At 46.6% G+C, this 25,388-nt stretch overlaps 2 protein-coding genes and 1 long non-coding RNA gene across 3 annotated transcripts in view; all 3 read right to left on the reverse strand.

Moving 5' to 3' along the window:
• Positions 1-1,440: 1,440 nt before the first annotated feature.
• Positions 1,441-9,274, reverse strand: LOC148057162 (uncharacterized). Its single transcript, XM_087733948.1, has 12 exons — positions 8,304-9,274; positions 7,879-7,919; positions 7,746-7,799; positions 7,592-7,643; positions 6,510-6,562; positions 6,338-6,410; positions 6,207-6,254; positions 6,081-6,121; positions 5,958-6,000; positions 5,745-5,845; positions 4,537-4,627; positions 1,441-3,275 (listed from the first exon to the last, which is right to left on the reverse strand). The coding sequence occupies exons 3-9, from the start codon at positions 7,751-7,753 to the stop codon at positions 5,958-5,960; spliced, it is 318 nt and encodes a 105-aa protein (XP_087590074.1). The 5' UTR covers positions 7,754-7,799; positions 7,879-7,919; positions 8,304-9,274; the 3' UTR covers positions 1,441-3,275; positions 4,537-4,627; positions 5,745-5,845.
• Positions 9,275-11,576: 2,302 nt separating this feature from the next.
• LOC148057163 (uncharacterized) lies at positions 11,577-12,146 on the reverse strand. Its single transcript, XR_015699693.1, has 3 exons — positions 11,962-12,146; positions 11,823-11,885; positions 11,577-11,708 (listed from the first exon to the last, which is right to left on the reverse strand). It is a non-coding gene; the product is annotated as an uncharacterized LOC148057163 (long non-coding RNA).
• A 1,284-nt stretch (positions 12,147-13,430) lies between these two features.
• LOC148057164 (uncharacterized) overlaps positions 13,431-25,388 on the reverse strand; it is a 34,248-nt gene continuing 22,290 nt past the window's right edge. Inside the window, exon 12 of the mRNA XM_087769752.1 lies at positions 13,431-13,466. Coding sequence (XP_087625878.1) covers positions 13,441-13,466 — 26 coding nt within the window. The 3' untranslated portion in view covers positions 13,431-13,440. The remainder of the gene's footprint in view (positions 13,467-25,388) is intronic.

The raw sequence follows: 25,388 nt of genomic DNA on the forward strand, positions 1-25,388 counted from the left end.
TTCTGGTAAATTTGAGGTGTTTCCGGTCATTTTTGTGGAACTTCCGGTTTTGTTTTGGCCGTTTCCGGTTTAGTTTTAGTGTTTTCTGTTCACTTCCGGTTGGAGGAGGTAGGTTTCCGTCCATTTGGTGTTACTTCCGGTTTCTGCGGGGTAATTTCCGGTGTGTTTAGGGTCACTTCCGGATCTCGGGAGGCCGTTTTCGTTGTTTTTCTCTTAACTTCCTGTGTTTTTGGAGGACTTCCGCATCACAGAGGGCGACTTCCGGTGTCGTCTCAGTGGTCTGGAGGTCCTGCTCTGTGATCCGGGCGGACTTCCGGTCTCGTCTCAGTGGTCTGGAGGTCTTGCTCTGTGATCTGGGAGGACTTCCGGTCTCGTCTCTGTGGTGTGGAGGTCTTTCTCTATGGTTCGGTTGTCCTCCGACGGCCATTTTGGTGGTTTGTGTGTGTTATTTTTTTCCCATTATTTTTTTCCCGTTTTGTATGGTATGTGTAATTGAATTTTAATGATGGTGGTCGCATTTTTTTTTGTTCAGCTTTTGTTATGTTGTGTAGGTGGTGGTGAAAAGGATTTATTACCTAATTTGCATAATTAATTGATTCATTTGCACGATGAGGTGGTCAGTCGTCTTCTCTGTGGGAGGATTGAGTAGTTATAACCATCTGTGTCATTATTATAATCATTCATTCCTGCCAGGTGGAAGGGCAATAAGTGGGTGGGTAGGCAGGCAGGCATATGTAATGTAATAAATAAAAACTGAAGAAAAAAAAAAAACACACAACACCACACTAAAATTCTGGTGCAGCAGTTGAAAATGGCTCCTACCCTGGGTGTAATTTTTTTTTCTTTGTTTTCTTTTTAAAATAAATGGTATTATTATTACTACTCCCAGGGAGTATGTCGTTTTCTACTGCTGCTATTGCTTTAAATAATTGTTGTTGGTAAACTACACCATTTGTTAAAATTTCAAATAATTGCTAAGAAATACCACCACAACCAACAAAGACAGCCAAAGACAGACACAAAGAAATGAAAGCGTCCCACACTAGGAAACGAGAGTTTAGGAAGACAGAATCACACCCAAAACAAAGCCCAGCACCCGAGGACGGACAAAGCCACGGGAGACCAAAACGAACACAACAACTTTTACTACCGTTTTTACACTTTTAATTCAGACACAAGAAACAAAACCAACCAACCTCCAACTTCCCCCAACCGTGCTCACATTTTACATACAGACATAGGATACAAAACAGATCAAAGTACACCTTTAGAACAGGTTGTCATAAACAGAGACATAGGATACAAAACTAACCTACCGACACTTTGAAAACGGTTGTCATAAAAGTCTCTGCACAGACATAGGATACTAAGCCTTGAGTACGTCCGCTTCTGAAGTTTCTGTACACTCATAGGATATAAACTTTTGTTGGGTTGGTTTTGTGACGACCGTTCTCAAAGTTTACGTACAGACAGGGGATACAAAACAGATCAAAGTACACCTCAACTACGCCCCATTTTCAAGTTTCCATACAGGCATAGGATACAAAACCTCTCAAAGGACAGCTTCGCCAGAACCGCTTTCTAAGTTTACGTACAGACATAGGATACAAAGTAGACAAAGCACATGGTCAGCGGATCCCATTCCGAAGTTTGAATACAGACACAGGATACAAATCCAGACCAAACAAAACTTGAGGACTACCCTTTGCAAAAGTTTTAATATGGACTTACTATATGACACGGAGCTGAGTACGCCTCGAGTACCTCTGGGTCTAAAGTTTCCGTACAGACTCAAAAACCAAAATAGGCCCAATGAAACCTTGATGGCAACTTTATCAAAACTGTTTCTGAAGACACGAGAGACAAACTGGACCCACCAAAACCCCGTTATTGCAACCATTTTCCAAGTTTTAATACAATTGTAGGATACAAAACCAGACCTGACCAGAAAAACCTTTATTACAACTAGTTCTAAAGTTTTGATACAGACATAGGACAAAACCAGACCTGACGCAAACCTTTGTTACAACTGTTTTCAAAGTTTCCATACAGACAGGGGATATGAAACACACCTAGGATACTAAACAGATAAAACTAAACCTGGAAGACAACTGTTTTCAAAGTTTTATTACAGACCTAAGATACAAAACAGATCAAACTCGACCTTTATTACAACCACATCAACAGTTTCATTACAGACTCAGAAAACAGAATGCACCAAACGGCTGCTTTATTACAACTTTATAACAGGTTTTAATAAAGACACAGGAGACGCAACCGATTGACATAAACTTTATTGCGACCGCTCGTAAAGTTTCGCTACATACATAGGATACAACGCCGACCCAACAGAGCTCTATTACAACCCTTTTCAAATTCTAAATACGGACGTAAAGTACAAAACCGACTGGCCGAAACTTTGCTTGCGACCGTTTTCAATGTTTAAATACAAACATAGGATATGAAACACATCAAACAGCACTTTAACGATAACCGGTTTTAAAGTTTTGATATGGACTCGGAATGCAAAGCAGACCCGCCAAAACATTTAGGACAACTTTGTCAAAACCTTTTCCTTTTAATATACCTTAATCGTGGCAAGCTTTGCTATTACTTCTACACCAAAGGGAATATATGGATATTCCAAGTGAAGGGACATATACATCTAGACAAATACAGACAATATTGAGTTGGAACAAAATACTAGGGGGGGAAAGTGGGGGACCCTCCCCTCGAGTCACGAGGTTCGTAACGGACCCCCTTGCTTTCCAAGCTCCTTCTAGGAGAGGAGCCTAGGTGCGGCTGGATCCGATCCTAGTCCCAGACTTGGTCAACGGTTTATGGCTAAGGATTATTCCGCTCCAGCGGCGCTTTAAGGGGGGTTCATAGTCAAGAAAACATTGCTGGAATTTAACTATACCTACTCATTGGTTCATTTAACATTTACCAAGGATTTACTACAATATTGGTATCATGATACACACACGCTAGGCCTAGTCATTGCTCACAGACTTGGCGATATGCTCACAATAAGCATATATAAAGGTACCTAGCACAAATTCCCCTTGAGTTCCATGAAATACTCGCATCGAACAATGATCTCGACAGGCGAGGGTCGACTCTCGAGGAGTGAAAGGTGGAGGAGATCGGTCCGGATCCCGTTGTCCAGCCTCCATACGCTGACCGCGTGGCTCCGAGACGCGTCCCGCTCGTAGGGAGATGCTGGTGGGGCCCGCTGCGGTCCTGGAGAGCTCGAATGGTCTCACTCTGTTCCGCTGTGTATAGGGTTGAGAGATGATTGAACTTAGGCATTAGTAAATTTTCATCCCATCGCCAAAATCCAGGTCAGTAATTGCCGTCGTTCTCCAAAAAACCAAAAACCAGCCCTGCTGATGGAAAAACTAAATTCTGCAACTAGAGTTTTTCATCTTCATGTCTAAAAAGCAAAAATTTAAACTGCACGCAGACCCTGCCAAGAAACAAAAATCGACCACACATTCATGGTAGGTTAGACACATTTAAAACACACCGCTCATTCAACTACTGCACAAACCGCACCTCAGTCTTGCCCGATCCGTTCTGCAGCCTGCACACCGCAACTCGCCATTGCCTTGCAGCTGCCATGCGCCCCAGGTATGGCATTCCCTGGGGCCTCGGAAAAATCGCCCTGCCTGCAAAAACCCCCGGCCCGAGCCTGACCTCCGCCCAAACACTGGCAATGAACAATCGCCTCGCAGAGCGACTGGGGAAAAAAAACCCAGCCAAGGGAGAAAAAAAAAAATCCCCCGGCTGGGGTTTTTTTATTCTAATTTTATTTGCATGGATAAATTACTCTCAACATGTAATATAACCTGCAATAAAATACTTCACACATACATGGTTCGGCACATTTACAAACAAAACACTACTTCAACCGCCACACCGTCATGAAAGGTTAGATGCATTCAAAACACACCGCTCATTCGGCTACCGCACAAACCGTGCCTCGGTCTCACCCGATCCCTTCTGCCACCCTCACACCGCGACGCACCGTCACCCCACATCTGCTAGGCTCCCTGGGAACAACATTCCCGGGGCCCTCAAAAAAAAAAAAAAAAATCGCCCTGCCTGCAAAAACCCTGGCCCAAGCCTGACCTCTGCCCAAACATTGGCGATGCGCATTGCCTCGCAGAGCGACCGGGACCGTGGAAAAAAAAACCCCAGCCGAGGGAGAAAAAAATAATCCCCTGGCTGGGTTTTTTTTATTCTAATTTTATTTGCATGGAAAAATTAGTCTCAACATTATCTACAACCTGCAATAAAATACTGCACAGATACAAGGTTAGGCACATTCACTAACTACATGCTCCTTCAACTGCCGCTTGCTCAAAACACAAAACTGTTACACCACCCAGCCACCACTATGGCTCCTCACCCAGCTTCTAGAGCCGTCCCTGGAATGGCCTTGCCGTGCGCCTCTAAACAACACAACGGATCTGTACCCTTCAAGTTTCGACTTCCTTTTCAGCAAGGCGAGGAAAACACTTCGCTACGTACCCCGATCCCGCTCCTTCATCACTTGGATTAGTACCCTCTGGTGAGATTTGCCTGAGGCTTTTCTCCAGGGATCCAAAGAGCACTGGGCCACCTGCTAAACACAAAGAAAAGGGACTCTAGAACACACTTGACAATACCTAGCAGCTATCAAAAAAAAACCCACACCATAGGCAGATGACATCCAATCAAACAGGCCACTAATTAAACTGGGGAAATCAACTGACCTGGATACTGACCAAACCCCAGATACCCCTGAAAAGCACCTCCCACATGGCTCTGCTCAACCCCATAACACATTATTAAATGAGCACAACCTACTGACAGGTTGTCAGTCCAAGATGACTGTACAACCTTTGCCTCCCCAGTCTAGGCCTAGCAACGCATTAACCACAGACTCTTATCGCTATTCCACCTACCCCCTGAGCAGGGTGGCTCCAGGCCACACACACGCACACTCCACAGAACACTACAAACAACGTGCCTCAAAGATGAGAGAGAACTCTCGGCAAGAAGAACGACACCCGGATGGAAGATACCATCCGGCAAGAAGACCTGCGGGACCGTGATGGTGATGTGACAGGGCTCTACGGCACCCCAGAAAAAGAGTGGAACGTCACAGCCCCCGAAAAGAAGTTACTCTGAAAACTGAGAGGATGTAGTCAAAACAAGCCCTGCGTCAAGACCTAAGACTGTAAGGACGCAGGCAAGAAAGCCCAGTCCGCAAAAACGGACCGCAAGAGAGCGGAGCTGCCGATGCAGCCAAGAATGACGCCGCAAAAAAGGACCGCCCAGAAGCTTCCCAGACGCCAGACCGATCCACGCCGCACATTTGTAATGCCAGAAAAGAAGTGCCCAATTGGCACTAAGTCGACGGATACACGCGTTCGAGACGCTAGGGATGATGCCCGAGTCACAACACCCGAGGCGCACGTTGCCCTCCTTGGGCGCAACGACAACATCGAGACCCGACAAAGTCCTAAGACGCAGAAGGCAGACCACACAAACTACCCAACAACAGACACAGCCTGGAACCACCCTGCCCGGCACACGCTGCCATCCTGCTGAAGACTAACCCGCTCCCTTTACCTGCCCAGAGGGCACTGTTCCCAGACAGCCCTCTCCCCTGCGCTACACTTAAGAAACCCATCCCGCAATGGCCAACCTCTCACCCTCCCTCCCCGACCCCCCTCCGGCACCAGAGCCTCAACTTAGCTTGCAGACGGCCACGAGTCCAAATCCATCCTGGACAAGGAAAACCACCCTCTGCCTGCTGGATTCAGCCTGCGGTCACCAAGTTCCACTCCACCATCTGCAAAACAAAAACAATACCGTCAGTCAGCATCACTTCAGTTAACACAGAGCTACTGCGTAACACCCGCCACCTCAGACGTGCCAAGGCATGCCGCTGAACCGCTCCGTACCTATTCCAGAGTCAGACGCCGTGGCTCTGGTCGCTTCCAGCACCTAGGGTACAAAGAGACACAAAATGACCTATGTGCTTGCAAAAAACACACCAGCCCCATGCTCCCTACTACCCAGCTCACCTCAAACACTCCTCTGCTTCCAAAGGCAGCCCGCACAGAACCTGCAAAACCAAAGACAAACACTGCAACTCAGTGGCCATACAATACCTGGCTATTAGACACCAACCCAAACCACAACCACCTCACCTTCTGGGACCGATGGTCAATATGCAACACTGACCATCCAAATAGCACCTGCAAGAATCCAAGCAAAAAGGCACATGCTGAGATATTGCCCAAAACCACAGCCTGCCCACACCTATCCCCTTCTCACCAACCTTAACCTTGAACAGCTTGCCTCCCCCGCCTCCGTCACTTTGGGTTCCCGCTTGGAGGCTGACGCACCACCACCTGTAAGATGCAAACAACAGGGCCTGCTTAGAACCGCACCTGCCACGCATACAGCACCTGAAAAATAACCGCTCCTTCAGCCCACTGATCCCCGCTCACCTTGCCCAAGTCAGCTCCGGGGCCCATATCCCACATGGCTCCTCGCTTGGAACCTTCACATTAAAAAAAACACAAGTCAGAAACACAATAAAGTAGTCAAAGAACCACCAGTCACACCTTCCCTCTCATCCCTCAGCTACTCCATTCAACATGACTGTACAACCTTTGCCTCAACAGTCTAGGCATACCAACACACCTCCACAGACTCTTAGCGCTACGCTACCTACCCCCTGACTCTACACCCCCTGGGCAGGGCGGCTCCAGGCCACATGCACACACACCCCGATGCTCCACAGCACGCTACAAGCAACGTGCCTCAAAGACGAGAGAAAACTCTTGGCAAGAAGAACGACACACGGACAGAAGATGCTGTCCGGCAAAAAGACCTGCGGGACCGTGACGGCGACGTGACGAGGTTCTACGGGAGCCCCAGACAAAGAGTGGAACGTGATGGCCCCCAACAAGAAGTTACTCTGGAAACTGAGAGGATGTAGTCAAAACAATGCCGACTTCAAGACCTAAGAACGCAGACAAGAAAGCCCAGTCTGCAAAAATGGACTGTAATAGAGCAGAGCTGCTGACACAGCCGAGAATGATGCCGCAAAAAAGGACTGCCTGGAAACCTCCCAGACACCAGACGGATCCACGCTGCACGCTAGTAACGCCAGAAAAGAAGCACCGGATTGGCACTAAATCAACGGGTACAGGCATTTGAGACGCTCGGGATGATGCCAAGTCACAAAACCCCCGAGGTGTGTGCCACCCTCCTTGGGCGCGAAGGCAACATCGAGACCCGACAAAGTCCTAAGACACAGAAGACACCACACAAACTGCACAACAGCAGACACAGCCTGGAACCGCCCTGCCCAGCACACGCTGCCATCCTGCTGAAGACTAACCTGCTCCCTTTACCTGCCCAGAGGGCACTGTTCCCACACAGCCCTCTCCTGTGCTATGCTTAAAAACGCCATCCTGCCATGGCCAACTTTGCACCCTCCCTCCCCCAACCCCTCTCTGGCACCGGAGCCTCAACTTAGCTTGCACATGGCTGCGAGTCTGAATCCGTTCTCAACACAACGAACCACATTTAGCCCACTGGATTCATCCTGCGGTCGCCTAGTTCCTCTTCCCCATCTGCAAAACCAAGCCAACCAATGCCATCAGTCAGCATCGCATCAGTCAACCACCTTTTGCATGACATCTGCCACCTCAGACAAGCCGTGGCATGCCACTCACCTGCTCATGGCCAATTCCAGAGTCAGACGCCATGGCTGTCATCACTTCCGGCACCTAGGATACCGAAAGACACAATATTACCTTTGCGCTTGCAAGAAGTCACCCGCCCCTCACTCCCTACTACCCAGCTCACCTCAAACACTCCTCCGCTTCCAAAGGCGGCCCCCACAGAACCTGCAAAACCAAAGACAAACACTGCAACTCGGTGGCCATACAATACCTGGCTATTAGACACGGACCCAGCCTGCTACCACCTCACCTTCTGGGACCGATGGTCAATATGCAACACTGACCATCCAAATAGCACCTGCAAGAACCCAAGCAAAAAGGCACATGCTGATATATTGCCCAAAACCACAGCCTGCCCGCACTGATCCCCATCTCCCTCTCCTTTATCTTGAACAGCTTGTCTGCCCATCCTCTGTCAATCTGGGTTGGCACTGAGGCTTATGCACCACCTGTAAGACCCAAACAACAGGGATTGCTTCTTAGAAGCGGACCTGCCACACACAGCACCTGAAAAATAACCGCTCCTTCAGCCCACTGATCCCCACTCACCTTGCCCAAGTCAGCTCTGGGGCCCATATCCCACATGGCTCCTTGCTTGGAACCTTCACATTAAAAAAAAAAAACACAAGTCAGAAACACAATAAAGTAGTCAAAGAACCACCAGTCACACCTTCCCTCTGACCCCTCAGCTACTCCGTCGAACCTGACTGTACAACCTTTGCCTCAACAGTCTAGGCATACCAACACACCTCCACAGACTCTTAGCGCTATGCCACCTACCCCCTGACTCTACACCCCCTGGGCAGGGCGGCTCCAGGCCACATGCACACGCACCCCGAGGCTCCACAGCACACTACAAATAACATGCCTCAAAGATGAGAGAAAAATCTCAGCAATAAGAACGACACCCGGACGGAAGATGCCATCTGGCAAGAAGACCTGTGGGACCGTGACAGCAATGTGATCAGGTTCTACAGCAGCCCCAGAAAAAGACTGGAACATGATGGCCCCTGAGAAGTTACTCTGAAAACTGAGAGGATGTAGGCGCAACAATCCTGGCTTCAAGACCTAAGAACGTAAGGATGCAGGCAAGAAAGCCCAGTCTGCAAAAATGGACTGTAACAGAGCAGAGCTGCTGATGCAGCCGAGAATGACGCCACAAAAAAGGACTGCCTGGAAACCTCCCAGATACCAGACGGATCAATGCCGCATGCTAGGAACACCAGAAAAGAAGCGCCTGATTGGCACTAAGTCGACAGGTACAGACATTCGAGACGCTAGGGATGATGCCGAGTCACAAGACCCGAGGCACGTGCCACCCTCCTTGGGTGCAAAGACAACATTGAGACCTGACCAAGTCCTAAGACACAGAAGACAGACCACAAACTACCCAACAACAGATGCAACCTGGAACCGCCACGCCCAGCACACGCTGCCATCCTGCTGAAGACTAACCTGCTCCCTTTACCTGCCCAGAGGGCACTGTTCCCACACAGCCTTCTCCCCCACACTACACTTAAAAATGCCTTCCTGCCATGGCCAACCTTGCACCCTCCCTCCCCCAACCCCTCTCTGGCACCGGAGCCTCAACTTAGCTTGCACATGGCTGCGAGTCTGAATCCATTCTCAGCACAGAACCACATTTAGCCCGCTGGATTCATCCTGCGGTCACCTGGTTCCTCTTCCCCATCTGCAAAACCAAGCCAACCAATGCCATCAGTCAGCATCGCATTAGTCAACAACCTTTTGCACAACATCCACCACCTCAGACAAGCCATGGTGTGCCGCTCACCTGCTCATTGCCAATTCCAGTGTTGGACACCACGGCTGTCGTCGCTTCCGGCACCTAGGATACCGAGAGATACAATATTACCTTTGCGCTTGCAAAAGGTCACCCACCCCACCCCACGCTTCCTACTACCCAGCTCACCTCAAACGCTCATCTGCTTCCAAAGGCGGCCCCCACAGAACCTGCAAAACCAAAAGAGAAACACTGCAACTCAGTTGCCGCAAGATACCTTACTCTCAGGCACCAACAGGCCCACAACCACCCCATGTTCTTGGGCCTCTCAGCAAATTGCCGCTTTGCTCCTCTGACACTACATGCATCATCTGCACCAATCAAGGCAAATAACACATGCTGAGGTACTACCCAAAACAAGAGCCTGCCTGCACCAATTCCCATCTTCTGCTCCTTCACCTCGGCCGGTTTCCAGCGCTGCCTCCACAGTTTCTGGGTTGCCACATTGAGGTGCAGGTACTGCCTGTAAAACCCAAACAAGAAGGAATGCTTAAAACTTCACCTGCAATACAACACCTGAAAACTAACTGCTACATCAGCCCGCTAGTCATCATTCACCATGCCCAAGTCAGCTCCAGTGCCCATATCCCACATGGCTTCACACCTTCAAAATAAAGCCAAAAACCCAAACTGTAACCTAATCGCATACCCACCAGGCACATCTTCTCTCTAACACCACATGCTGACCCACCTTAACTCTGTCACCCTGCACAGCTCATCCTTCTGCATCTGCAAAACAGTAATATCAAAGAAGTCGCCCAGATGCAGAGCGATAGCTTAACAATTCCAGAAGTCTTGTTCCCATTTAGGAACACTATCTAGAGCCCAACTACAGCCTGACATTAAAAGAAATATGCAACTCTAACATTAAGCCCCACCCATACAAGCCTTAATACCTTTGGGATTCAATCTGCTAAACTAGCAGCGCCCTAGTACTGGCTCCCAAACGGCTCCAGTCATCCCCTCAGCACCTGCAAAATGCTACGGAAATTACCATCCTTGCCTGCTGCCGACAGCTGCTTGCTCCGAGATGGGCTGTACGGCCTTGGCCAAAGCAGTCTTGGCATATTAACATTAACCATACGCTCTCAGTGCTAATCTTCCCCCGGCTCTACCATCGCTATACCCCCAGACAGAGCAGCTCCAACCCACACACAGACATGCACAGACCGACACTGCACTCAAACGCTATAAACAACACGACCCAGAGACCTAAGAAAACTCTCTGCAAGAGGAACGACTCCCAGCCAGGAGATGCCGTTGGGCGGGAAGATCGATGAGGCCGTGAGGAAGAATCTACAGCAGCCCCTGAAAAGTCAAATGCCATCGCCAGCGATAAAAAGGTATGTATAAACATATGTCCATAACTGTGATGATAGATGCATGAGAGGCCAGGCTTAAAGACCTAAGAACATTAAGATGCAGGGAAGGAGCCCCAGAAAAGGGCTCCAGGAAAACTGACCACTCTTGAGCAGCAATGCCAATGCCTCCTTCATCACCACCATGATAAATTGCCATCCGTAATCTTCTGATACACAAGATGCGAGATACATGCCTTAGACTTACAGCGTGATAAAGAAGCGCTCAGTTAGCATTACACTGATGAGCCAAGGTTTGTGAGACCCTGGGTATTCTGATGTTCCCACCAGACACAGAAGACTGGAGACATCAAGACCCAATTAAGGTATGGTATGAGACACAGACAACAGGCTACAAAGACTACACAGTAACACAGACACAGGCTGGAACCGCCTTACCCAGCGGATGCTCCTGTTTTACAGAAAGGACCCCACACCCTCTCACTGCTCAAACATGCCCAATCTCAAACCACCTTCTCCACTACACTGATTTTAAAACCCCTGCCCGCCCCACCGGCGCCTCCCCCACCCACCCACCGATAGCATCAGCCCCTCAACTTGCCTTTCAGAGGGCTAGGGATCAGAAACCATCTTTTAAAAAGACCACATCAGCTACCTAGGATGTTGCTGCAATCACCTAGATCCTCTTCATTATCTGCAAACGTGGAGTGCCATCAGTCAGCGTCACACCAGTCAACGCTGACCTCTTCTGCAAGGACACCCTCAGAAGCGCCATGGCGTTCCGCTTGCTCCCAGTCTAACACCAGATGTCATGGCTGGCATCGCCTGTGGCACCTGGAAAACCAGAGATACAAAGCAACCGTTGCACCTGGAAGCAGTCGCCTGCTCAGAAGCTGTTCTATGCATCTCAAAAATAACTGCTGCTATGGTTTGCTGTTCATTGCTCACCTTGCCCAACAAGCTCGGGGTGGACGTTCTGCTTGGCATGTAGTTTTGCGAGTCACTTTACACCTTCAAAACAGAGTGCTAGTTAGGCACATAGGCACCAACAGGGGCACGCTCCCTTCATTGTCATGCGCCAACCTACCTTTTCACAATGCTCCACTCGCCTCATCCCTTTGGTGTCCAGCTCCCTACTGCGCATCTGCAGCAACAATAATACAAAGTCAAACAGACGCTGACAAATACCCTAGCCAACAGTGAACCTTCCCCATTCTGACTTCTTTGCCCCACTAACCTTGTCGATCCATGCTTTGTGCTCCGACCTGCCATGCTGACACAGCAACATCAGTGAATTCAAAAGACAAATAGTAATACCTGCAAGAAGTAGACAGCCTTACCTCTTCTTTCTCCTACCCCAGTAGCCACATGCCAGACTCATCCTTCCCCCAGCCTGCTAACACAGCTCCGCTTGCCTCCCATGCGACGCCTCCGGGGTCAGCGTTACTGTCAGGTGCCCACTCATATAGTCAGTCCATCTCCAATGACTTGGGAACTGTAACCTTCGATGCTGGGCCCGCCTCAGGAGATTGCAGAGACATAGGCAGATGTTACATACTGCTTTCCAAAAGAGAGCACCCACCATGCAAATCCCTTGGACCAGCTTACATACTCAGGCAACACAAAGAGCCCAAAAGCACAAATCCCAAATGATCAACCTCAACCCCCGTCACAGCCCACGACACCATCCGCTCGCCTTCACTGTCACGCCTCGCTCAACTGTCCTGCTTAGCCCAGACCTGTTACTTAAACTGCAAGATTAAGTCAAACCACCCACCAACACACAAAGATTACGCTTACTGCCAGATAACTCAAATATAGGTAAAGACCGACAACAGGCCAAACACCAAAAGAGCTACAAGTAGCGAATGACCATGGCTGGTATAACGACAGACTCTTCCTTTATGGAGAAGTAACTCCTAAAGGACTCCGTAAACCACAGCCTGGAGAACCCCTCGGTAGGCAGCATGCTCACATGAGAGCGACAACACATACAGGACAAGACGCTGGGTTGCTGGAAGCTGCTTACATACACAATGCTGCCATTAGGTAACATGGCACTATGAAGTCTTAAGCCAGAACTGCATTGTGGTTACAGGAGACCTGACAGCAGACAGATGCCAAATATGACTTGATGGTCACAAAATCTCAGAGCCAGGCACCAAAAATCTCAGAGGCCCCTCAGACCCAAACGCTTGATGCTAGAGATGTTTCTCGCCAAAACACAAGCTCAATGAGGAAAAGCCAAAAGGTGATGCAGACCAAGCTATTAAAATCTCGGTACAGAAGCATGCATTACTTCAGATGACAGGTCAGTTCTGCCAGGTCAGTCAGACCCAAGCAGCGGGTTCTAATGCCTGTCCAGTGGCATCCATGATATTTCTCACAGCCTCCCACATAATAAATGCTGCCCCATCCAGGACAGTGTTTTGCATGTCCCAGCCCCTGGCCACCCCCACAATGAAAATCAAACCGAACAAATAAGGACTCTACTTCATCACCTTGGCCTCCAAAGGAAGCTTCCTTCCTCTGCTGACAGTCAACACTGAAATCTTGCTGCTGTTCCTCAAATGCAGGCTGGCCCTTGGATGCCTGTACCACCAAAGGAAGAGAAAATGATTACGCTCTTACAACGCACTCCATCCTCCTCTTGTTCTTTGAGAAATCAAAAGAAAGCTACCATCCCCAATTGCTACAGAACAGGAGTCTGTGCCGGAGGTGGCCGAGCCCATCCCCGTAAATGGAAAACTCTGCTATGACCCTGCTTTGCCTTTCTGCAACAGCACCTGCTGACGTAGTGCCTCAAACCCATTCGTGAGTCGCTAGGAAAATCAGATACAATTAGTTCAAAACACCCAGCAAATAAGATATGACCTAAAAACATGCGTACCCCACCTGATCCCAAAACCAGACAGATAGCCAGCTTCCTCCCCCACAAAACTCACATCTTCAACAAATACCCAAAACAGAACAACACTCTGAAAGGGATTAGCACACCCACGTAATAGGTACTCATGCTATCGACCCGCATACCAGACTTCCTCAGGGCCAGACCTGCAAATACAGGAGGAACCCTCACACTACCTCCCCGGAAGTCCCTGAGCACCGCTCCCCTCTCTGCCACTCCCATCGTGGGAAAACACCAGTGAGGATAACTACAAAAGAAAAAAACAAACAAAAAAAAAAAAGATGAAAGAGAGCCACAGGGACCTGGATGTCAAAAGAAGACCTGACTTCACCTGCAGGAATAAACAACAGAAGTCCCGCAAAAAAATTCTAATCAAAACCCAGAAAATATGAAAAACCCAGGAAGCTCAATAAAGCTCAGAACATTGTACCATGTGGCAACCAAGACTGCCCGACATACAACATCACGAGGACGAGAGGTCCACTGCAAGAGCGGCTCAAGACCCTCAAGCCCGACGACCTACAAAGCCCCTTAGGGAATTACAGCAGCAGTCTGCCGATGGAGAAACCACAACGGCATGACACGGCGACTCAGAGATCTGAAACAGACACCTTACAGCTACAGAAACCAGTGCCAAAAACACTATAAACAAGAACATCATTGTCATGACTGACACTAGAGCAAGCCTCCTTGGGTGCTCAAGGAAAAGGGCAAAAAGAGAATAATAGAAGAAGCTTGCGTGCCCAGGGCTGCGATAAAAGATGCAGCCCTCCCTGGAGATTTTTAAGAGCATAGATAATACACATCCTCTTCTCCAGAAGAGGGGAAGGGAAGACAGTGACACAAGCCTGCACTAGAAATAAGTGCCCAGTCAATGCCTCTAAGTAACAGTTTCTGTGACATCCTGATGGACAGTGAAGGGACAAATGCAAAAATTAGAGCTCAGGGAACAAAGTAAGAAAGAGGCATGGAGGAGCCTGAGAGATCCAGAGGGCATATTTTAATGTATCTCAATGTACCTAATGCTTTCTGAGATGAGACGTGTCTGATGTTCAGCCCTGCACGTTGTGATGCAGAGGCCCAAACAGTTTACGCTGCCTCTCTCGTGACTTTGTCCTATCTCCCATTGCCTGTGGAGAGACTAAAACAGAACAGACCTCAGCAAAACCCAAATTCAACTGCAAAACCCATCTGAGAAAGGCTGATGAACCCGCCTCACTTTCCCAACCATCCCCCAGTCCCAAAACTTTGAGAAACCCCTTCTCTTCTCCTGAACTGGCAAGGAAGGAAGCCCACACCTCCTGCCCTGTATTTGCACCCCTGAACCCCCTGTGTCATCCACTCCTTGGGAGCTGCTCTTCTGAGCTGTGCTCTGTGAGCACCTCTTATCTTCCATCTTCCCACAGAATCCAGGCTCTGCTACAGGCCCATAAAATAAGTGAAGTTCTGAAACTTATAATCTGAAGGGCCTACTGCAATCTGCAAAGGTTCTAGGGACAACATGGTACTCTAGAGACAATCAGGAAAGGTGATTAACTGTTTCATACCCTGAAAGACACTATGCCTTATGTCCCTGCTGCTTTCTTGAAAAACACTAAAACTCCATATACAGATGCATACACAATACCCACCTTAACCCCTGCTAGTTCATCTCACCACCAATCCTATTAAGAGATGGTGTCAACAACTTGCACAGAAAAACTGGTGAGAAAAATAAGGTTCTAGCTTCAATAAAATCAGGAATTCCAGAAGAATTCAATGCACTTAGAATAAAAAAAAGAAAACCCAAACTCAGACTATTAAACCATCTTGCCACCCCTGAACAAACAATACAAAATTGATGACCAGAAAAAAAAAGAAAAAACTGCATATAAATATACTTTCCACTGTATATGCTGCTGAACCTTGACTAGTCCCAAAGCCCTCACCTCAAACAAACACTTCTGCTTCTCTCAGTATCAAAATACACCTGCCCAAATAGCTAAGGCAGATCAAAATCTGCAGTCAACTGAAGAAACAGCAGAGCACTGACACCAGAGAAGCCCATGAGCAGAGCAAGCTCCCTGAGCAGAGGCTGCGGCTCATATACCCCAGGCCCCACCCACTACCCTTCCCACATTCACCTGAGAAAGGGGAGCGGCAAACCACCAGACGGCATAAAGGCTGCCGGAGGAGCAGCAGGGAGGTTTCTCCTATGCCTTAGATTTGCAACATGCAAAGCACTGAATGGAGAAAGTGACCCTTACTGGAAATGACGAGACCTACTCTTTTACTACAACTACATCCATTGCATCAGCAATGTGGCCAGGTAGGGAATTAAATATAATTTTTCTGGGGCGTAGATAGAACAACATAGACATCATACTAGGTTACATAGGAAAGTAGCTTACTAAATGCAATAGCAATGTTGTTATAAAAAAATATGTGCTTTAGTTTCCTATGTAAAAAAACAAGATGCTATGGGGGTACGTTTCATTTCTAGCAAGACCACACATGCTACCTAACTTCTATGAGAAGTACATTCCAGATAGGACTGAATGACAAAGCAGAACTAGATCCCCTAAGAACCCCTTCTCAAAAATATCTCTGGTTGCAAAGTAAATTATTTACTGTAAATCACTGACAGTTCAGAGTCACCTCAACGGTCTCTCCAACAGACTCCCTTAACAGAACTAAATGAGTCCCAAAATATAAAAACCACAAAAAAATGTAGAAATACAAAATATGTATTAGAGGCTGCACGAAGCAACCTAATTAACACCTCAGTAGCTAGAACAAATATAAATTGCAAAACACAGCAAAAAACACCATGGGATATGTGTTGATAAAAATAGATGAAGGCTATTGCCTTCTCTGAAAAACTCAAAAGGAGGTCTGAGCCGACGATAGTCTTTGGGGTACCAGCTACCAAATAGCAACTTACTGTAACACAAAAAACCAGGCTGCTGTGGAGCACAAAGATGGCTTTGGAAAAGGTTCTGACAGAACAAGAGGCATCGTCACAGGGATTAGAGAGTTCCTGAGGAGGCCAGAGAGACCAAAGAAGTCTTGAGGATGCAATGAGCTCAAAAGGGAGTTGAACAAAGTACAGATGTCCTCAGGGACCAGGGACCGAACAGAGGTGCACCTAACGGGTGAGAGGACAGAAACACCGACTGGGGCAACAGAGGCAGACTCAGGAAGGGTTCAGAGGGGAAAAGAGGTATGCAAAGTTCCCTGCTGAGCTAAAACAGGGCTCTAGGGCATAGGGGATGTCTCGCGAGAGCTCGGCAAAGGGAGTGGAGAAGTCCTGAGGGGGCCTGAGAGACCAAAGAAGCCTCAGAGATAACAATGAGGAGCTCTGAGGGGGATTTCAACAAAGTACAGATATCATCAGGGGGCCGGGGGCTGAATGAAGGCATCCTAAATGGCAAAGAGTAAGATAAGAGTGCTCCAAATGCACAAAAAAAAAAAAAAAAAAAAAAAAAATTGAGATGGAGCTAAAGTGCTACAAGAGTGCTGTGGAGTACAAGAAAGGACTCAGAAGACATCGTTATAGAGAGCAGAGGAATTATGAGGGGGCAGGGTAAGGAAAAAAGGCCTGGAGACACAGTGAGAGCCTTGGAGTCTCAGGAGACCATCTAGGCAAATTACAGATAATGAAGTGAGGGAGGAACTGAAAGAAGATGCCCTCTATGGCAGAGAGATAAAAGAGCGCTGCATAGCAAAGAAAGATGGGAGGCTCTGACTGAACGACAGAGATAGAAAGGGAGATACAGTGCTACGAGGTGCCATAGAGAACAAGGAAGGTCTTGGGAGGCGTCGTGACTGTGAGGAGTGTTGAGGGGGGCTGACAGACAAGAGGCGGCTTGGGACGACAAGGAGAAACTCATGTGATCATCTGAGCAGAGTACAGATGGTCTCAGGTGGCCGGGGACTGAATATGGGAATCCTAGATGGCGTAGAGGAAAAAATGAGTGCTGTAGAGCTCAAAGTGCTCCAAGAATGACGTGGAGCACAGGGAAAGGTCTCTGGAGGCATCGTGAGTGGGAGAAAAAATGTCCCAAGGGAGACAGAGAAACAGAAAAAGGACTGGGGACACTACTATTAAATCCAGAGGGGAGCTGAAATAAGTAAACGTGTCGTCAGACAGCCAGGGAATGACTAGAGGCACAGCTAGAGGGAAGAGAGGATTGAATAACTGGGCTGGTCACAGATATGGACTCAGAAAGTCTTCCAAGGGAACAAGAGGGGTGCGCGGTCCGCTACAAAACTAAAAGTGTGCTAAGGGCAACCTCGAAGGCATAGATAGGCATTGTGACACCATTAGAGGGGTCCTGAATGGGCCAGAGAGACCAAAGAAGCCTCAGGGACACAAGGAGGAAGTCTGGAGGGGATTTGAACATACTACAGATGTCCTTGGGAGGCCAGGGACCAAATGGAGGCACCCTAGATGGCAGACAGGATGATAAGAGCGCTCTGAGGCACCAATGAACCTGAGGACAGGTTTCTGAGGGAACGAGAGAGGATCAAAGTCTGCTACAGAGCTAAAACAGGCCTGTGGTACACAAAAAAGGTCTCAGGAGGCAGGGTGATAGGGAGCAGAGGGGTCGTGAAAGGCTCAGAGGGATAAGAGATTGAAAGGGAGGTGAAGTGCTACCCAAATGCTGTGGAGCAGAAGGAAGGTTTCAGGAGGCATCCTAGATGGCATAGAGAAGAAAAAGAATTCTCTTTTTTGGGAACAGAGATCTTGGGAGAGGCACGAGTGCAACAAAACAAGTCCAAAGGGGGCTTACAGAGATAAAAGCGTGCTGCGGGGAACATCTAAGACCTCAGGAGGCATCGTGACAGTAGCAGACGGGTTCCGAGAGGGACAGACAAAAGAAGTCTCGAGGACACGATGAAGAAGTCCAGAGGGGATTTGAGCAGACTACAGATGTCCTCGGGGGACCAGGGACTGAGCAGAGGTATCCTAGCTATCACAGAGGACAACACGAGTATTCTGGAGGTGAAATATGGCATCAGGAAAGGTTCTCAGGGAGCGAGAAGGGTGCAAAGTGCGCTACAGAGCCAAAAGAGGGCTGTGGGGCATGAGGACAGCCTCAGTAGGCATGACGATGGCAAAAGAAGGGGGCCGAGAGTGAAAGAGAGACAGAAGGTGGCTCTGGGACACAATGCAAAACAAAAGAAGGTGTCCTAACAATGTACAGATGTCCTCAGGGGATGAGCGACTGAATGGAGACGTAGATGGCAGCAAATAAGGTAAGAGAGCTCTGGGGCACAGAGAAAGCCTGAGGAAGGGTTCCGTCTGAATCAGAGAGACCCAAAGACAGCTTCAGGGCTTGAAGGGTGCCATGGGGCACGAGGACAGTCTCGGAAGGCATTGTAACAGGAACAAGATAGCGCTGGGGCGTGGGGGAACATGGACATAGATTGCTGACACAATGAGGTACTTGAGAGAGGATCCGAGCAGAGTACAGATGTTCTCAGGGGACTGTGGACCAAACAGAGACATCTGACATGGAGGAGGAGAAGGTAAGAGTGCTCTGGGGCAAAATGAAAGCCTGAGGAAGAGTTGTCTCTGAATAAAGAAGAAACAAAACCTGCTGCAGAACTAAAGTATGGCCGTGGAACATAAAGACACTTGCGGGAAGCATTGTGACAGAAATAGAGGGGTTCTGAGGTGACCAGAGAGATAGAAGGCAGCTCGAGGGCACAAAGGTACTCAGGAACAGATTTGAACAGAGTACAGATGTCAAGAGGGAGACACTGATCCATTGGAGGCAAGCGAGATGGAGGAGAGGACAAAAAGACTGCTCTGAGAAAGATGGATGACCTGAGGAGATGTTCTGACAAACCAGGAGGGGTTGTGCTGGTTTTGGCTGGGGTAATTTTCTTCATAGTAGCTAGTATGGGACTATGTTTTGGATTTGTGCTGGAAACAGTGTTAATAATACTGGGATGTTTTAGTTATTGCTGAGCAGTGTTTCCACAGAGTCAAGGTCTTTTCTGCTTCTCACACCACCCCACCAGCGAGTAGGATGGGGGTGCACAAGAATTTGGGACGGGACGTGGCTGGGACAGCTAACCCTAACTGACCAAACAGATATTCCACACCATATGACGTCATGCTCAGCATATAAAGCTGGGGGAAGAAGATGGAAGGGAGGAACATTTGGAGTGATGTCGTTTGTCTTCCCAAGTAACCGTTACGCGTGATGGAGCCCTGCTTTCCTGGAGATGGCTGAACACCTGCGTGATGATGGGAAGTAGTGAATGAATTCCTTGTTTTGCTTTGCTTGTGTGTGCGGCTTTTGCTTTACGTGTTAAACTGCCTTTATCTCAACCCATGAGTTTTCTCACGTTTCCTCTTCTCTTTCCCCCATTCCACCAGGGGGGAGTGAGCGAGCAGCTGTGTGGTGCTTAGTTGGCAGCTGGGGTTAAACCATGACAGTCCTTTTTTGTACCCAACATGGAGCTTGAAGGGTTCGAGATAACAACAGGTTTGATTGGAATGTGCTAGATTGAATGTATAGCTGTTATTGCTGTTTAGCTATTAATTGGCAGGCTTGTGTGCTTGCCATGGGGCTTGCTTGCCTTACTGTATGTTAGAGCCTAATGCTCATTAGTGGCTCCTTTTTGCTTTGGCTGCTTGCTGTACTGCTTATCATCTTACTCTGCTGTGCCTGGGAACATTTTGATAACAGCAATGGCTGTGTGCCTGGGCTGGCAGATGGCCAGGGCATCGCTGCTGCTTCTGTGCTGCTGTACTGGACAGGCTGGAGCTCCAGTGTGAACTTGAGATGAAGGGACTGCGACCTATGGATGAGTCCACGCAGGAACAGGACACCCCAAAGCATCTGTAGCTGTGGATAAGCCTATGCCGGAGTGGGTACACCTTGTGGTTAAAGCCAAGGATTAAGACAGGAAAGAAAAAATAGCAACAGTGAACTAAAGAAATGCAGACAGACAGAAATTGTAAAAAGCAACTGCACTAAGGAAAGACAAGAAATAATTAAAAAATAAAGACAGTGAATGGGATAAAGGTAGACAGAAAATTTTAAAAGCAATGGGGTTTAGGGAAATAGAGGAAAAAAAAATTAAAAATAGGGACAGCAAACTAAAACGGGGACGTAGGAAGAAAATTTAGAAAGCAAGAGCACTAAGAAAAGAGAAGACATAATTAAAAATAAAGACATCAAAGGGAAAAAGTAGACATAGAAAGAACATTTTGAAAGCAACAGGGATTAGGGAAATAAAGAGGGAAATGACAAAATCAGGGACAGAGAAGTGAAACGTGGAAAGAAAATGTAGAAAGCAACAGCACTAAGGAAAGACAAGAAATTTAAAAAAACAGAAAGGAGAATAAAAGTAGGCATAGAAAGAACATTTAAAAAGCGAGGGGGATTAAGGAAATAAAAGGAAAAAATTAAAAATAGGGACAGCAAACTAAAATATATGTAGAAAGAAAATTTCAAAACAGAGGGCACCAAGGAAAGACAAGAAATTATTAAAACAAAAGACAGCAAAATAAAAACAGCAAGGAAAAAATATATAAAATATATACAAATAAAAATAAAAAAATGAAAAAGCAAGGGGATTAGGGAAATGAAGGAAAAAATATGAAATAGGGACTGTAAACTAAAACGGAAACATAGAAAGAAAATTTAAAAACTGAGAGCACTAAGGAAAGACAAGAAAAAAAATGCAGTGAATGGAAAACAAGTAGGAGTAGATAGAATATTTAAAAAGCAATAGGCAATACAGAAATAGAAAAATTTAAAAATAGGGATAGTGAGCTAAAACAGAGATGTATAAAGAAAATTTAAACAGCAAAGGCACTAATAAGGACAAGAAATAATTAAAAAATTAAGACAGCGAACAGAAAAGTAGACAGAAAATTTTAGAAGCAAATAGGATTAAGGACATAAGAAAAAAATGTATATATAGCCATGGTGAACTAAAATGGAGATGTAGAAAGAAAACTTAAAAAGCAAAGGGATTAAGAACAGAGAAAAGAAAATAGCGTCAGCAAACTAAATAAATCAAGACATTGAAACAAAATTTTTAAAGTCATCAAGTAGAGGACATGCAGGAAGAAATAAAAAATATAGACATGGAACTGGATAAATGGAGACAGAGAGAGAAAATTTAGAAAGTAATGGGGTACTGGCCATACAGGTAAGAAATTAAATATCAGGAGAGGGAGCCAGATAGACAGCCACAGGGAAAGGACATTGAAAGAGTGATGGGGTGCAGAGCAAAAGGGGTCACTGAAAACAGACAGGTCGCTGTGTAGAGGGAGACCTAGAAATACACTTTTTACAAGCAATTGGGAAAGAGGCAGTGTGGGAAGAATGAAATAATAGCAGGTGGGGAGCCGGAAAGGGAGAGGCACAGAAAAGAAATGGAGAAGATGAGCGTACAGGGCAATGCTAGCAGAACAGCAAAAAGCTTTGGGGAGCTGGACAGCCTAAAAGGGAGACAGAGGCAGGGACAGGCAAAGAGGCAGGCAGAGATCTGGAGAAGCATGGCAGGGATGGGTGCGGATGCATGGAAGGGGATGCGCGACTCACTGCAGCTCCTGGAGCTGGCAGGAGACCTTTGCCACCTGACGCTTCTCTCTCTGCTTCTGTCCCTTCCTCCTCTGCAGTGCCAGCTGCCTGACCCTCGCCTGCCCAGGAGTAGGCAGTGGGTGCCTTGATGCTCCTCTCCCATGAGGCTTCCCGGGTACACAGTGGCTCACACGTGTGGCCAACAGAGGCACTGAGTTCCCGGTGCCACGTGCTGGTGGTGTGCTTTGTTGGGGATGGCTGGGAGGGGTCCTTCCTCACTGTGGGGACCGGCCTTCCTTGCTGGAGGCAGCTGCCTGTGGAAGCCCCTTTGTTTCACTCCTCAGCCAGCTCCCACAGGCAGATGTACCCAGGTAGCCCCCTCACCAGCTAGAGCCCCTTGGCACAGCAGAGCCAGCCTCATCCTCAGCTTCACCAGCTGCACCTGGGGTTAGCCCAGCCCATCCCAACCTGCAGCCCTTTTAAACCCTTGGCCCAGCCCCATCTTCACTTCATGGGTCCCACCTGGGCTGCCCTAGCTGGAACCCATCAGGAACTGAGGGCCATCACCCCAGCCCCACAGCACATCACTCCCTCCCCTGGACCCAACCACAGCCACTTGCCTGGAGCCCAGTGGCTAGAAACACATCCAGGATCACAAAGGAGGCAGCAAATGTTTGTTCCTTCATGCATGTCAGAAATTCTGTCAATGAGCTGGCTACAAGGGCTGGTGCCCAAAGGCAGCAGGACTGAGGGAAAAGGAAAGCAGAAGGAAGGACAGAGGGAGGTAGAGATGTAGGACAGGAAGCCAGAAAACGGGATATTGGGAACAAGAGAGGGAAGGGGAACCACACAAGGATGTTGAGAGAGAGAGAAATGGAGCGCAGCGAGGAGGAGGACAGGGAGATGGAGTAGAGAACCACAGGAACAGGGAGATAGAGCAATAAAAGTGGGGGAGGAGAGCAGGGAAGAGAGATGGAAGGGACCAAGCAGGACAATAGTAACAGCAGGGAGGGACAGCGAGAATAAGAGACAGGCAGGCAGCAGATGGGGGCAGGGGGGTGATTTTACGACAATAGGGAACTGGATAGAGGGAGACAGAGAAAACTACAAAAGGGGAACAAAGCTGAAAGAATTTTTTAAAAGTGACAGGAAGCTGGATAGAGGCAGTCATAGAAATAGAAATTAAAAAGCGACAAACATAGGTAAGAAAAAATAGAGATGGATAGAGCAAGAAAAAACAAGATGGATAGAGCAAGAAATAGAAAGGGAACAGGACAGAGAGGCAGGACATTTTAAAGATTGTTAAAGGGAGCTATGTAGATGGAGATTCGAAAAAGAAAATAAAAAGCAATAGGCTACAGGAAACACAAGAAAGAAAAAAAATGGGACAGGGAACTAGATAAATGGAGACATAGAAACAAAATTTTAAAAGCAACATCATACATGAAAGGAAAGTATTAAAAATAAGGGAAAGATCATTAGATAAATGGAGACATAAAAATAAAATTTAAAAAGCAACAGGGTAAGGAAAGCAGAAAAAATATAGGGAGAGCAAACTGAATAAAAGATGAGAGAAAAATTCAAAAGGGATGGGACAGGAAAGAATTAAAAACAAGGATAGGGACCTTGATAAAAGTAGACTTAGAAGGAAACTTGAAAATGCAAAGAGGTACAGGACAGTCAGCAGAGAATTAAAAACAGGGACAGCAAACTAGATTACTGGTACATATAGAAACAAAATTTGACAAGCCAAGAGACTGAGAGGGAAAAATGTAAAAATAGAGATGGCAATCTAAATAAATGGAGACATATGAAGAAAATATATAAAATGAAGCACAGGCTGCAGGACAGACAGGAAAGAATTAACAAATAAGCACATTGGATGGGATAAAATTAGACACATGAAAAATAAAAGCCACATCTATTAGGAAAGACAAGAAAAAACTACAAAATAAAGAAAGGCTGACAAAGAGAGAGACACCTAAAAAGTCAATTTAAAAAGCAACGGGGTACACAACAGACCAAAAACTACTAAAAAAATAAGGATAGGGAGCTTGATCAAAGTAGACATAGAAAATTTCAAAAGCAACTCAGTAGAGAACAAACCGAAAAAAAATAAGCACAGAGGCAGCAAACTAGTTAGAAGTAGACACAGAAACAAAATTTTTAAAGCCAAGGGATTAAGACAGGAAAAAAATAAAAAATAGCAACAGCTAACTAAACAAATGCAGACAGACAGAAATTGTAAAAAGCGACCACACTAAGGAAAGACAAGAAATAATTAAAAAAAAAAAGACAGACAGTGAACAGGATAAAGGTAGACAGAAAAATTTAAAAGCAATGGAGTTTAGGGAAATAGAGGAAAAACTTTAAAAGTAGGGGCAGTGAACTAAAATGGGGACCTAGGAAGAAAATTTAGAAAGCAAAGGCACTAAGGAAAGAGAGTAAATGATTAGAAATAAAGACATCAAAGCGAAAAAACTAGACATAGAAAGAACATTTAAAAAGCAATGGGGATTAGGGAAATAAAGGGGAAAAATAAAAAAATCGGGACAGCAAACTAAAAGAGAAATGGAGAAAAAAATTTAAAAAGTGAAGGCACTAAGGAAAGACAATAAATTATTAAAAGAAAAGATAGCAAAATAAAGACAGCAAAGGGAATAAAAGTAGAAAATATTAAAAGTGACAGTGATTAGAGAAACAAAGGAAAAAATTATGAAATAGGGACAGCAAACTAAAATGGAGATGTAGAAAAAAAATTTTTAAAGTGACAGCACTAAGACAAGAAATTATTACAAAAAATCAAAGGTAATAAAAGTAAGCATAGAAAAAACAATTTTAAATTGATGGGAATTAGAGAAATAAAGGAAAAAATATGAAACAGGGACAGTGAACTAAAACAGATGTAGAAAGAAACTCTAAAAAGAAAGGGCACTAAGAAAAGACAAGAAATTTTTAAAAGAAAAGAGCCAAATAAAGGTAGCGAACAGGATAAAAGTAGAAAATCTAAAAAGCAAGGGGAATTAGGGAAATAAACAGAAAAAAAATTAAAAACAGGGACAGTGAACTAAA

Source organism: Nipponia nippon, unplaced genomic scaffold, assembly GCF_047370975.1.
Source record: "Nipponia nippon isolate SJK-2023a ecotype South Korea unplaced genomic scaffold, ASM4737097v1 scaffold_1, whole genome shotgun sequence".
NCBI lineage: Eukaryota > Metazoa > Chordata > Aves > Pelecaniformes > Threskiornithidae > Nipponia > Nipponia nippon.